Source organism: Lissotriton helveticus, chromosome 7, assembly GCF_964261635.1.
Source record: "Lissotriton helveticus chromosome 7, aLisHel1.1, whole genome shotgun sequence".
Classification (NCBI taxonomy): domain Eukaryota; kingdom Metazoa; phylum Chordata; class Amphibia; order Caudata; family Salamandridae; genus Lissotriton; species Lissotriton helveticus.
Window position 1 is genome coordinate 163,351,150 of NC_136068.1, and position 15,965 is coordinate 163,367,114.

Below are 15,965 nucleotides of genomic sequence, written 5' to 3' on the forward strand. Positions count from 1 at the left end.
AATGGATAAAGCCCGGGACACGGCGTGAAGGGTTCTCGCGCTCATTTTGTAGGTCACCGGGGATGCCCGCCACGCCAGCAGCCATAATGACGCCTCCCCTTTCTTCTTTTTGCTTTGCAGCTTCCAGAATGAAAGGTGAAGGGGGCCTGACGGAGACCCGTCCCTGAGTGACCGATGCGTGGATAGCCGCAGCGTTTTTAACCCCCCCTCCATCAGCCTTATGTTGTCGACAGACATGCCTGCGGGCATGAACAAGGATGTCTCGAGGTCAGCGACGTCTCTGCCCCCAGAGCCCATGGACATCATCCGCAGCAAGGCCTGCTCCCGGAGGGTCAGGCTCAACGTGGGCGGCCTGGCCCACGAGGTGCTCTGGCGGACCCTGGACCGGCTGCCCCGGACGAGGCTGGGCAAACTCCGGGACTGCAACTCGCACGACTCCCTGATGGAAATCTGCGACGACTACAATTTGGAGGAGAACGAGTATTTTTTTGACAGGCACCCGGGGGCTTTCACGTCGATTTTGAACTTTTACCGGACAGGGAAACTGCACATGATGGAGGAAATGTGCGCTCTGTCCTTCAGCCAAGAGCTGGACTTCTGGGGGATCGACGAGATTTACCTGGAATCGTGTTGTCAGGCCCGGTACCACCAGAAGAAAGAGCAGATGAACGAGGAGCTGAAGAGGGAGGCCGAGACCATGCGCGAGAGGGAAGGGGAGGAGTTTGATAACACCTGCTGCGCCGAGAAGCGCAAGAAACTCTGGGACCTGCTGGAGAAACCCAACTCATCCGTGGCGGCCAAGGTAAGGCTTGAGCGTCTCAAAAAGGCGCCACCGGCGCGTGCTCTGTGACCTCATGGCTCGCAGCATGTGATTGCACAGAGTCTCAAGTAAGCGGCCAATGGCATCGATGGATACATCGAGAAAGGAGAGCCAGGATTGGTCCTAGAAGTTAGACTTAGTAGTGTGATCTACTGTAAACATCAGAATAGTAGAACTCTTCTACAAAGACTAGACAATTAATATAATTGGCATGACAAGTAAAAAAGTTGCATAAGTTTTGATGTATTAGCTTAGGTTTGTCTGTTACTCGCTTGAGGCGAGGCTGCCTGAGAGGAATTAATGGGCCAATGTCATCGATGGATGGATGTGAGTGTTGGAGAACCATGGTTGGCCTTAGAAGTTAGACTTTTTTTTAACTGTAGTATGATCTCATTTGCATATCTAAACAGCCTAATTCTTTCATGAGGACTAGAGAATATTATTGGTGTGACTAGTAGAGACGGAAACGTTTCACTGTGCAAAAGTTTGATGACTTAACTTTGGTCCCTTACTTGCCTGAGATAGGCCTGCCTTCTGTTTTATGCAGTTGCTTTGTTTTGAAACTCGGTTTGAACTTACATTTTTGCTTCATGGTAAATCTCGAACATGGCATCTGATTGGTTTGTACAGGGCAAGCAGTATGTACCCCAATAGGCCAATCATTGGGTTTGGTCATGTTGGTATCCAATTTATTGTTTCGATGTTTTTTATTTTTGTTTCTGTTGTAGAGAACACATTGTTAGCTGATATGTGAAACGTAGGAATCCATGTCAACAGTTATTTTATCTCAATGTATGCACCACTGAAAGAAAAGCCAAATACTTTTTGGATATAGAATGTGATAGGAAACACTGTGCCAGTTTTACATATTTCTCATTCACTTCCACTGAAGCAATCTTCCCACTGCACTCTGGAAGTAATTGATGGAAAAAATGAAGATTCATGTCAAACCCTAAACAATGAAAGCTTTTTCTGCATTATTCCATTAAACTAGACCTACTAGTAGTAGTATACTCTTGAGCAGTACCAATAGTAGTAGCAATATTGTCAGTAGTAGCCGTGGTAGGAACCTTATTAGTTGTAGTATTAGAATTACCAATAGTATTGGTAATAGTAGCAGTAAATACCAGTGGCGACAGGCACAGGTAAGCGCGGTGGGGTGGGGCAAGGCGCGGCAAAGGGTAAAGCCAACAGACGACGGAATAGGTGTTATTTATTTATTTAACTATACCTATTCATTTGCCTTCCTTGTCCCACCCCACCCCTGCCCGCCATGTTTACTTGTGCTGGCTGCCGCTGGTAAATACGTAGATTTGTAGAGCGCAGCTTATCATCCGCGAGGGTATTCAGGCGATGTCCATAGTCACAGGGAGATTAAGTGGTTTGCTCAGTATCACATAATGTTGAGCCAACGCCGAGACTTGAACCTGGTTCCCCAACTCCAAAGTTGGCAGCTCTGGCCCTTACACCACATCCTATTCCTTCCTCAGCAACAGGGGAGGAGGATGAAGTGTCGCAGTAGTAGATGAGCAATTGTAACATCCTCATTACTAATACTTTTGCCAATAGCAATGGTAGCAGTAGCAATAGTAGTAGTATTAGTTGGAGCACCGTATGGGGGAAGGAGGTGTACTAGTAGTAGTAACACCAGTAGCGACTGCTACAATACTAATATTCTTTTAACAGTATTGGCAGTAGATGCAGTTCAGTATTGCTTGTAGAAGTAGTGCAAGTACATGAAGTACTAATACTAATAACAAGCATTTGACAATTCACTCGAGTAGCATTGGCCATAGGAACAGAATCAGTAGTAGTTTTAATTATATTATTACTGGTTCATCATAACTATTAGTCAGCCGTGGCCCGTGCAGGTACGAGCGGTGGGGCCGGGTGAAGGGGGATTTCGAAGGACAATGACAAGGAAAAATTAAATCACTTCTCACCCGGCCCCATCACCCCACCGCTCTTACCTGCACGGACCGCGGCTGCTATTAGTATTAGTATCATGTCTATGGAGACATATCTCAGTCCCATAGAAGCTGACAGCGGGACCACACAAGCTGACAGCAGGACCACACAAGACTAACAGCGAGACCAAACAAGGCTAGCTGCAGGACCGCACAAAGCTGACAGCCAGCATCACACAGGCTGACAGCAAGACCACACAAGGCTGGCTGCAGGACCACACAAGGCTGACAGCCAGCATCACACAATAGGCTGACAGCTAGCACCACACAAGGTTGACAGCGGGACTGCACAAGCTTAAAGCAGTACCACACAAGGCTGACAGCTAGCACCACACAAGGCAGACAGCAGGCACCACACAAGCTGCCAGCAGGACTACACAAGGCTGACATTCAGCACCACACAAGCTGACAGCATGACCACAAGAGTCTGACAGCAGGACCACAAAAGGGTTACAGCCGGCACCACACAACATTGACAGCGTGACCACACAAGGTTGACAGCGGGACCACACAATGTTGACAGCCGGCATCACACAAGGCTGACTGCAGGAGCACGCAAGGTGACAGCAGTACCACACAAGACTAACAGCGGAACCACACAAGACTGGCTGCAGGACCACACAAGGCTGGCTGCAGGACCACACAAGGCTGACATTCAGCACCAAACAAGCTGACAGCATGACCACAAAAGTCTGACAGCAGGACCACATAAGGGTGACAGCCGGCATCATACAGGCTGACAGCAGGACCACACAAGGCTGGCTGCAGGACCACACAAGACTGACCGCCAGCATCACATAACAGGCTGACAGCTAGCACCACACAACGTTGACAGTGGGACCACACAAGCTTACAGCAGTACCACACAAGGCTGACAGCTAGCACCACACAAGGCAGACAGCAGGCACCACACAAGCTGCCAGCAGGACTACACAAGACTGACATTCAGCTCCACACAAGCTGACAGCGTGACCACAAGAGTCTGACAGCAGGACCACAAAAGGGTGACAGCCGGCACCACACAACGTTGACAGCGTGACCACACAAGGTTGACAGCGGGACCACACAACGTTGACAGCCGGCATCACACAAGGCTGACTGCAGGAGCACACAAGGTGACAGCAGTACCACACAAGACTAACAGCGGGACCACACAAGACTGGCTGCAGGACCACACAAGGCTGGCTGCAGGACCACACAAGGCTGACATTCAGCACCAAACAAGCTGACAGCATGACCACAAAAGTCTGACAGCAGGAACACACAAGGGTGACAGCCGGCATCACACAGGCTGACAGCAGGACCACACAAGGCTGGCTGCAGGACCACACAAGGCTGACATTCAGCACCAAACAAGCTGACAGCATGACCACAAAAGTCTGACAGCAAGACCACACAAGGGTGACAGCCGGAACCACACAACATTGACAGCGGGACCACACACGGTTGACAGCTGGCATCACACAACGTTGACAGCCGGCATCACACAAGGCTGACTGCAGGACCACATAAGGCTGACATTCAGCACCAAACAAGCTGACAGCGTGACCATAAAAGGGTGACAGCCGGCACCACACAACGTTGACAGCGTGACCACACAAGGTTGACAGCGGGACCACACAACGTTGACAGCCTGCATCACACAAGGCTGACTGCAGGAGCACACAAGGTGACAGCAGTACCACACAAGACTAACAGCGGGCCCACACAAGACTGGCTGAAGGACCACACAAGGCTGGCTGCAGGACCACACAAGGCTGACATTCAGCACCAAACAAGCTGACAGCAAGACCACAAAAGTCTGTCAGCAGGACCACAAAAGGGTGACATCCGGAACCACACAACGTTGACAGCGGGACCACACACGGTTGACAGCTGGCATCACACAACGTTGACAGCCGGCATCACACCAGGCTGGCTGTGGGACCACACAAGGCTGACAGCCGGCATCACACAAGCTGACAGCCGGACCACACAAGGCTGGCTGCAGGACCACACAAGGCTGGCTGCAGGACCACACAAGGCTGACATACAGCACCAAACAAGCTGACAGCATGACCACAAAAGTCTGACAGCAGGACCACACAAGGGTGACAGCCGGCACCACACAATGTTGACAGCAGGACCACACAACGTTGACAGCCGGCATCACACAAGGCTGACTGCAGGAGCACGCAAGGTGACAGCAGTACCACACAAGACTAACAGCGGGACCACACAAGACTGGCTGCAGGACCACACAAGGCTGGCTGCAGGACCACACAAGGCTGGCTGCAGGACCACACAAGGCTGACATTCAGCACCAAACAAGCTGACAGCTTGACCACAAAAGTCTGACAGCAGGACCACACAAGAGTGACAGCCGGCACCACACAACGTTGACAGCGGGACCACACAAGGTTGACAGCTGGCATCACACAAGGCTAACTGCAGGAGCACGCAAGGTGACAGCAGTACCACACAAGATTTACAGCCAGCACCACACAAGCTGACAGCAGAACCAGACACGACTAACAGCGGGACCACACACGACTGGCTGCAGGACCACACAAGGCTGGCTGCAGGACCACACAAGGATAACAGCCGGCATCACACCAGGCTGACAGCAGGACCACACAAGACTGACAGCTGGCACCACAGAAATCTGACAGCCGGCACCACACAACAGACTGACAGTGGGACCACACAAACCAACAGCGGGACTGCACAAGGCTGACAGAGGAAACCCAAAGGCCTGACGGTGGGCACCACAGCACGGGCAAGCAGGATAGACTTCTACCCTAGACCCATACATAGGTGACAGCACCATAGGAAACACCACACATCAGGACACCATAATATCTGTCTGAAAAAATGTCAATAAGGTTGATGTTTCCTTCCTCTAGGTTTCAAGTGACCTCCTGGATATTGCTTGTGTCGCTGTGAATACCTCAGTAGAGCGCACCCTCAGATGATGCCACCTCATCCTTTTATTCCATACCTTGGATTTGTGTACCTATTTATTATATTATGTTGGTGTTCCTCTCTCCTTTAAGGTTTGCTCTTAGCAGCATGAATAATGAAAACAGAATATCATCTTAGATAAAACATGTTTCCAATAGAACATGTAATAATAAACATTATCCATGTTTTGATGGACTATTCTAGCTACACAAATTATATAAACATCTGATCTTGATTGGAGCTTGCAGTGGGAGGAGCTCCCTCCTCCCCCCTTGTATAGTCTGACTTAAATGGGAAATTTCACATTTCAGAAAGTCAAAATTTCCCTGATCTCCCCAAGAGTTCATTCTGCTTTGGCGCGACCCAATGGCCTACAGCCAGGTGTCCCGCACAACACGGATGGAACATCCGATCACATGGACTGTGCGGTCCCCCTGTCATTTAGAGTTCCAGTAGGCCTGAGTCCCAGCAGGGACACTCCATAGGAGTCGCATCTTCTTTCCCTGCTTCCGGAAGTGCCAAACAGCACTTCCTGCAGTGGGACATGAGAGGTGCACAGGCACTGCTGGGGCATTCCTGCTACAGCACAGTACCTCTTTTTTGTTCTAGTTTTAAAACTTTGTAAGTTTCTGGCAAAGTTTTACAAAAATATTGAAAGTGTGATGTCAAAAGCTTTTTTACTTCGCCCGCCCTTAGAGGGACCACTTAAATGCTTCCTTGCATCAATAGACACCACTTTCACAATTCTCCATCTTTATAAAAAAAACTTCTTTACTAGATCAGCAGAAGACAGGCAAACAGAACACATCTGGACAGGAGCACACCCCCTCATTAATGGGTGGTTTATCCCAGGAACCCACATAATGAAGGTGGTCCAACACTTTAGATGCTTTTGTCGTATCCCCGCATCCTTTGGCTAGTACGTAGTGGTAACCTTATGGAACTTTAGCTTTCAGGACCTCACAGACCCTTTCTTAGCATGTAAATGTTGGTTGTGATGATTGGTTCAAAGGGGAGACTTGCCCTGCCTGGTCTTGTGTACTGTTCTGTGTTGAACACATTTTATAGCCCAATCAATGACATCACTTCCTGAAATTCTTGAGCCTTCGGCCGGTTTCAAATATTTTTGGGGAAGCAACTACTAGGTAGGTAGGACAGGTCATCTCTTCAGTAATTGATGGTTACATTTTCTAAGATAAGCTGAAATTTGAAATTCTTCTGAAATACTACAACTACTAGTGTATACATGCACCCATGACTCTTGATACTAGTGAATAAATGACGAAACCCCCATAGATGTGTATAAAACTGTAAAATGCCAGGGACAACCGTGTAATTTAAATATGTATGGCACCAATGGAGATGTGCTGGTAAATATGTAAGACTAAGGGACGCGTGTCTTGAGTATGAGATTACACATTTGTTAGAGTGAACAAGACTGAGAAATGTGGTTCTAGAGGGGTACATGCGCCCTCGATACGGATTGTTGGGTATGACACCAAAAGATAAGTGTGTTAGTGGTCAGGAGAGCAAGAAGCACATGTGTAAATGGGCAGGCACACAGTGGACATGTTCCTATGTGGAGAAGAGGTAATGTAGACATACTGTTGGCGTAGAAATCGCAATGACCACATCTGAGTAGGCACAAGACGGATTCCATTTGGCTACGTTCACTTAACACAAATAACAGGTACATACATACTTAAACATACACATATGTATGCATTGCTTTTGGAGAAATAGCAACATGATGCACGTTCAATACTGTGCCATTTATGTGGATGAACCGCCGCAAGCACTTAAACTTGTAAAAGGTAGGATGGTGTGCTCTTGTGACCTATCCACTGATTAATCTCATTAAGGAACCTATATTTTCTCTTTTACTACATAATATTGGTGTTGTTGGTTAAAATGATGACTGTATTCAATAGTATATGCCTTGCTGCTGTTTACAAGTGGACCATTGGAAAAAATGTGGGTATGCCTTCGAATATGTATTGCTTCACAATTTGTGTGGGAAGCATTTATTCACACATTTATGGCTGCAATGCAAAGGTCAAACTATTGCTGAAGCTACCCAAATAAATCAACCTGTTCTTCACGCTTGTATGACACAACTATGCTTTCCTTTCCCACACATTCCTTAACAACGTGGGCGGAGCAACAAATGTGTCTGAACCAGGCATTCCATTTACAACTCAAGTTGTTACAACGACTAGCCTTGGGGGGGGCGCTGGACTTTGGTATAGTATAATTTACTATTACAACTCCAGTCACTGCAACAGTAGGGAAAGCGTTGGACGTTAAAGTCCAACGCCGCTTTACCTAACGTATGTCGTTGTAATCGCTTGCGTTGTAAATGGAATGCGTGGTTCAGAAGCATTTGTTGCTTCGCCCGCATTGCAAAGGCAACACGTTGTTCGGCGGTCGTGGTATTTGCTTTTTCCCGTTCTACACTGACAAAGCTACTTAATGAGACTGTAACTCACTGCACCATGTGCGGTAGTGCTGGGTAAATACAAGTGTGTTTAACCCCCAGACAAGGAAAGAGATGAAACCATGGCATAAACCGGATATGCAGATGCACTGGAAGTAATATGCTGTGTATTGTCCTTGGTAATGATGCACCGGAAGTAATATGCTGTGTATTGTCCTTGGTAATAATGCACCGGAAGTAATATGCTGTGTATTGTCCTTGGTAATAATGCTCCGGAAGTAATATGCTGTGTATGGTATACAACCTTTACCACGCAACTTTTACAACGACCTACCATTACCACGCAACTTTTACAACGCAGGATCCATTACAACGCATACCATTACAACGCATGTATTTACAACGCAGGTACCTTTACAACGCATACCATTACAACGTAAGTATTGGTAAGTATATCATTTTATTAAAAATATTATAAGTTTGGGTTTTTGGGTAAAGGGGTATTTTTAGGGTTCAGGGTCAGTTTTGGGTTTTTGGGTAAAGGGGTATTTTTAGGGTTCAGGGTCAGTTTTGGGTTTTTGGGTAAAGGGGTATTTTTAGGGTTCAGGGTCAGTTTTGGGTTTTTGGGTAAAGGGGTATTTTTAGGGTTCAGGGTCAGTTTTCAGTTTTTGGATAAAGGGGTATTTTTAGGGTTCAGGGTTAGTTTTGGGTTTTTGGGGTACAGAAATATTTTTAGGGTTCAGGCTCAGTTTTGGGTTTTTGGGTAAAGGGGTATTTTTAGGGTTTAGGGTCAGTTTTGGGTTTTTGGGTAAAGGGGTACAGGGTAAAAATTAAATATAATTACATTTAAATTACATTAAATTAAATTTATTAAATTAAATTAAATTACATTAATTAAATTAAATTAAATTAAATTAAATTAAATTACATTAATTAAATTAAATAAATTAAATTAATTTAATTAAATTAAATTACATTATATTAATGTTAATTAAATTACATTAAAAAAAATATTATATACTTACCAATACTTACGTTGTAATGGTATGCGTTGTAAAGGTACCTGCGTTGTAAATACATGCGTTGTAATGGTATGCGTTGTAATGGATCCTGCGTTGTAAAAAATGCGTGGTAATGGTAGGCGTGGTAAAAGTATGCGTTGTAACGTCATATATCCGCTGTGTATTGTCAATGGTAATAGAGGGGGATCATGACCTATGGCCCCCTCTCATGCTCATCAGTGAAGTTAAGTAGCGCCTTCGTTTGTTGCACCTAAATCATTTGCCTGTGTATGGCTGCGTATGTATATATTAATTTTGCCACTGTACCCCGACCAAAAAGAAGAGTTTCTTTTAGTAGGGCGGGGTATCTTGCCACTGCCAACGTGACGTGTGCTCCAAGAACAGCAGGCAGCTGTCCTCATTGGGCTGTCTTTCCTATATTTTGATAGCACAAATTAAGCCATAAACTTAATTTTAATCCGCAAAAATTAGGCTATTCAGACGCTTATTGGGGGTATTTTACAAAAAACATTGAATTGTAATTCCCCAGCCTTCACTCTGTCTCTTTTGGCGTTTCTCTCTGCCTCATTCGCGTTTCTTCTTTATCTATTTTTTCTCTCTGTCTCATTTTCTCTGATTTTGGCTGTCTCCGTGTCTCTCCCATGCGTTCTAGATCTCTCTCTTACTCCATTTTTCCCTTCCTTCATCTTTTAGTTTTGGTGCATTTTCTAAAGCCAGTTGGACTTCTGGCGACTCATATTCTAATATCCCCCCTGCGCTCGCGCACTGCTGCTGTGAGTGTTAGTTATGGGGCCTCCCCGATCATCTGTCTAACCAGCTCTCTTATTCAGCGAGCAAACCTTTCGGGAATTCCCGGCAGGCTGTGTAGTATGCTTAGGCGTGTGCATGGAAGCATGCCGCAGCTTTTAGCTGTCAGAGGCATCTGTGCAGCTGACAAAAGCCACGTGACAGAGACAAGTGCATGATTCTCGTGCACACCACTAAACAGAGACATAAGCTGCATAGGGTGCACTGAGAGTGGTCAGCTGACCAGAGTATTGACTGTCTTCTGTGATCACAAAAGTAAATTTGCCTTGTTAGAAGAATAGAAGTGCAGCAAAACCATAACAGCAGATTGGCATGAACATTGTTATGTTTGGTTTCAGCTCGTGTTGACTGTTGCCATGGTCTTTGGCAGTTGCGGTTACCATCTACGGGGAGGATGGGCGCGAGCGTGCGCAAAATGAAATAAATGCAAATCTACCTGAACGCGACGTCCTCCGATGCAGCCCTCGTGTCACTAATGGAACTGGATGCAGCAACTCCCTTGACCAATCATGGTGCTGCTCTCATGCATGAGCAGTGCCCTGATTGGTGGGAGTGGCCTCACTGGTGCTACACAGCGCTCCAGAGGCCTGCACTTGCTCTAACTCCGCTGTCTTAACTCCTTAATCACGGCGCGAATTCCGCAGCGGTGCAGGAGTTTTAATCAGTGGGCGGGGCTGCGTCGGTCAACGGACGTGCGCAGCACTAACCAGCTAGTGCTCACGTCGACCAACGGCCGACGCGAGCACAGAACGGGTCAATACAGCTGGGTTAGAGATGTTTAAAGTGCTCATGTGTGGCTGGCTGCCTCAAGACAGACGGCCAAAAAAACATAAGCACTTTAAACAAGTGCATAGACAGCCCAACGTACTCCCTGCTGCTGTCATTCAGCAGTGGCCCCAACCCCGTCCTGACACACTGTTTGGGACAGTGATGAAAAATAAAATGGTAACAAATAGCCATTTTAATTTTCAGGGTTTTAGGAGGATTTTAAGTGGGGTGACGCTCCTCTGCTCCAACGGAAGGGCTGCACCTGGTCTTTGGATATACAAGCAGGGTAGTTCGGATGTTGGACACATCTCTAGTGTCTGGGACTCGAAAAGCCAGCATTCACCTAGTTAATTGCTTGGTTAATGGTAAAATGTTAGGTAACCGGGCTACCAAGAATCTTTGTCTTTATCACACAATTTGTATTATGTGGTAAATACAGAGAATAAAGCTCCTGCTACTATAAATTATGCGGCTACTGCAATTCACAGAAGAGTTCTGTGACCATATTTAGGGACAAGGCTAAAGGCTGCAATCCTTTAAAAGGTCATGGAATGACATGGTGGCTTACAATGTGCTTTTAATGTGAGGCAGAGGGTATTTTATTCCATACATTGTCACACCATTACCCTTCCAACAAACCCCTTATATCATTGGAGTCATGTTCTTATATTTGAAAGATATAGTATTGTTGCAAAACAAAAAATAAAAGTATATGCTGTAGTGCTAAATTAAACACACGAAAAAGCAATGTGTTGCAAAATATATTAGAATCAGTTTAATGCGAAACAGATTAAAAATGCTGCATTTTACAAGGTGTAGAACGTTCCAGATTTGATCTTGTCTGTAAAGCCTATAACAAGCAAAAATAAACGTCTTGCCAAATATATCTTCTTTTTGTCTTAGAATGGTTCATTTTTAGTAAAACAATTCAGAACAAAGAAAAAACAGTTCACGTGTTCGTTATTTGAACTGCAGCTGTAATTATGCTGTGTAATCTGCCTTTCATCTTGGCTGCCGGCTCTGGCAACAGGCATTATGACGTCACAAATCGCTTGTAACAAACTATTACAGTTGAGCAGCTATGTCATTTCATTATTAAAGATGACTAGAGATGGCACAACTCAAACGTAATAAGGCAATTATTACAAAGACCTGTGGAAAAGCATGACCTCAAGTCATACATCATTCATTGGCCCATATTGGGCTAATATGGTTTGCAGAATTCTGCTCTCACTCCAATGTGACCATTCTTTAGACTACAAGACACAGGCAGCCTCAGCATTCTGATGGCATCTAGTTCTCCCTAACATTCCTTACAGGTTGGAAATCCTGTACACCCCCCAGCTCACATATCTGTTCTAGATGAAATTATTATGTGTAGTATGCAATACGGAATTAAATCATGGTTCCACTCTCCACAATATTTATCAGAACTAGTAGTATACATTTATTGAACAATGCTTGATGACTGTGCCCTCACAGCACACAGGATGGCATGATACTTCCAGCTCAGCAGGACATTGCAGCTTCAACAACGCGAGTGTACGAGGGCACACATATGTGCATGTTGGAGTCGGAGAAGGCAGCAGTGGAAATTGCACCACAGGGGGTGGTGGAGAGTCAGGTCTTCAGGAATCTTTGTGAGTACAGTTACTGGCAGCGAAGACGATTCACAAAGGCAATGAAGGGTACATGAAGAAGTTCTCATGCGGTACATAAAAAGGTAGCCCTGTAGTGCCAGGTTACATAGTCTTTTTTTAAATATTTATTTTATCGTCCTATGCTTGATCAGTATAAGATTAGAGAAAGAAGAGTTAGCTGTCATAGTTTTCTCACTACCCAACTGAGGTGATACCCGCACTCTCCGCTTTGGAGGGGATGGTAGCCATCACGGGATCATTCTCTTCAGACTGTGCTTAGCTCTTTCCTCGTTTTTAAACAGGAACTTCTTCAAATCTCATACTAGTGTCACCAATCCGTCTTGATTCGACTCCTAGTTTGATAAAAGTATCCTGTAGTTACTGATTCTTAATCATTGGATTGACAATACATAGAAAAAGAATAACAGAAAATATAAATGAAAATACACATCTAGTTATAGTTCCTACTTTGTCATAAGCGGTACCTGAAATCTAGTGGAGGGATTAAGGGACATTAAACTAGTGAGATTAGCAGTTTTAATGGACAATGATTTCCCTGGGTTAATTAAGATAGGCAATAGTTTTCGGCCCATTTATCCCAAATACTCCAATGTTTCGTTCTCTTACTTGAGTGTATTGCTCTGTCCATTTTAGCGAATCTGAATTGAGTTTAACCATTCGGATTCAAGAGGTGGATTAGGTAAAATCCACTTAATACAAAGTTCTCTTCAAGCTAATAAAACTAAAATTAATATAAGTGCTTTTAAAGATTTGGGAATATTAACAACAGATTCTTCTAACGGGATGACCCCAAATATTACCAGAGGAAGACTCACCTTTATGTCATGTCCCACCAGCTCTGAAAGGATTCTACCCACTTTCTGCCAAAAGGGTTGGATGGAGGGACACCACCGCAATATATGTGCTTCATCGACATTTGGGTCACCGCACTTTTGGCAGTACTTCACTGATTGTTGGCCCATCTTTGCCAATCTTCGTGGCATCCAGTAAACCTTGTGAATGGTAAAAAGATGATTTTTCTTTAAAGGCGCAGATTTCACACAATACCATAGTAACGATGTTGATACTTGCCATAATGCTTCGAGATCAGTTTCCGGTAGCTTCCTCCTCCAGATCTCCATGTGCCATGTAACGGGGTCTTCTAATGACTGTACCAGAGCCCAGTACCATTGCGAAACCTCTTTCTGGAGATCCGAACGTAAGGCAATTTTTGCTTCATAGAGTTTGTTTTGACGTCCCGCCCGACTCAAAGTCTTTACCCATCCTGAAAGTTGGCAATATTTGAAACGAGAGGCCTTTCCTTCAGCGATCTCTTGGAAGTCCTGCCATGAAATTAATTGACTACCATCCAATAACTGACCCCATCTGCAAATCCCCCTTTCCCTTATCAGATTTGCGAGGACATCTTGCATACACTCAGGGGTGCCAGGAGAGATCCAGATTGGGGCGTAATGACTAAAATACGGGATCTGTAGAATCTTCCTGATGTGATACCACATGCGTAGTTTACATGCTCTTACTTGCCTTTGTGGTATGACCCCAAAAAGCAAAAGGGGAACAAATGTGAATATTTGGGGTAAATTATTATACAATTAATACAGATAGAAAGGCCTGAAGAAAAACTCATCTGAGAGGCTAAACAGCTTTATTAACTCTGTTCTGAAGTAAAGTCTAAGGGGCAGATTTACAAGCTCGTACGCCACATTTGTGCCGCCGTTGCGTCACTTTTGTGACGCAGCGGCGGCGCAAAGCCAGCGCCATACTGCGGGGTATTTACAACGTGACGCATCTGGGAGATGCTTCACGTTGTAAAGCCCTGCGCCACATATGGGCGTTTCGGCACGGGGGGGGGCGTTCCGGCACAGGAACACCTCGGAAAAGTGGCTGAGTGAAATCACTTTTATGGCCATGATGCGTCAAAACCCTGCGCCTGCTTGAAGCAGGCATAAGGATTGACGCAGCATGTTAGGCATAGGGGCACACCGAGCTTTGCTGGAGCTGCGTCGCTCTTGCAACGCAACTCCAGCAATGCGCTGCCTTTCCACCGGTGGATGCGACACGCATCTGCTCATCTGTGCGCCACGGTGCGCCGCATTGTAAATGCGGCGCATCAGTGGTGGCGTACGGATAGTTTGGCGTGTCGCAACTGTTCTGGCGCATCTCTGCTGATTATCAGAGATGCGCCAGAAGTTGTAAATCTGCCCCTAAATGTATGAAGGGTTTTTAAAATTCGCAGGTCCTCCAATTCGGTAAATCAGAGTGTATGCAAATGTTGAAATTCTTTTTCTAGTCTAGTAAATCCATTTGGCAAATCTGTAAAGTTTCTCCTGATCACTAAACCAGTACTGGGGGTTGAGATCACAAGCCCAACATACGCAGTCGGCCAAATGACAATACACAAATCAGGATAACTCAGCTCGACTATAGCACATCGCTCGAGTTGGATGTTACCTGTAGATAGGTAGGGGTGAGCCAGGAGGGTGGGAGGGAAGGGTCGGTTTCATGGGGTTTGTTACTTCTGAAAATGTCTGTATGCCAATTTATATTAAGTATGTCCTGGTCTTTGCAACTACACATTTGTTCATAGACTGTATTCCACTTGTAAATGAATCCACAGTGAAGTATTGGTGTGTTATAACCTCAAAGGAGGGTATAATTGTGGGGCATATTATCAAGGGGGTTTATCTCCGCTTTTTTGGCTTTAAAAGCCAAGAAAGCGGAGATAAAATTATCTCCCTATTACCTAGCTGTCGCTAACACCAGTTAGCGACAGCTAGTAGGAGATAGCGACCATCTTGGGCCGCGCTTTGCATGTCAGTGATATTTATCACTAATGACATGCAAAGTGGGCGTGCCAAGATGTTAGCGACTGGAAACAGTCGCTAACATCGCTATCTCCTATTACCAACTTTTGGAGATATCCGCGCTAAGCGCGAATATCTCCAAAAGCTAACACCTGCCCCTGAGCAGTTATTAGCCATGTTATCCAATGGTAGGTGGATAACATGGCTAAGAGCATTAGCTCGGTAATGCATGAATATCGCTGACTTTTCAGCGATATTCATGCATTTCGGCCGATTTTTATCGCTTAGGAGATAAACCTTGATAATATCAAGGCTCTTAAGCGATAAAAATCGCCGCAGCTCGGCGATAAAAATATCGCCGCTAAACCAACATAGCGATAATTATCGCTAGTTGTTGGTAATATGCCCCTTAATGCCTTAAGAAACAGTGGATACAAGAGATACTGTACATCTACAAACTCAATAAAGTTTGTTTACAAAAAAAACGTTTCTCCTGATCACTAAATGGGTTTAGAAAAAAGGAATCCACTGTGAAGTATTGTTGTGTTATAACCTCAAAGGGTATAATTGTTTGCCTTAAGAAACAGTGGATACAAGAGGTACTGTACATCTATAAAATCAATAAAGTTTGTTTTAAAAAAATCTTTTCTCCTGATCACTAAAGGGTTTGGAAATACATATAGAATTGTGATTTTTTAACTGGAAATTTGGAGGCAAACCATTGAAAAGATACTGA

At 45.1% G+C, this 15,965-nt stretch overlaps 1 protein-coding gene across 1 annotated transcript in view; it reads left to right on the plus strand.

Moving 5' to 3' along the window:
• The first annotated feature begins 229 nt into the window (after nt 1–229).
• KCNB1 (potassium voltage-gated channel subfamily B member 1) overlaps nt 230–15,965 on the plus strand; it is a 719,591-nt gene continuing 703,855 nt past the window's right edge. The window contains exon 1 of the mRNA XM_078651849.1: nt 230–802. Coding sequence (XP_078507975.1) covers nt 236–802 — 567 coding nt within the window. The 5' untranslated portion in view covers nt 230–235. The remainder of the gene's footprint in view (nt 803–15,965) is intronic.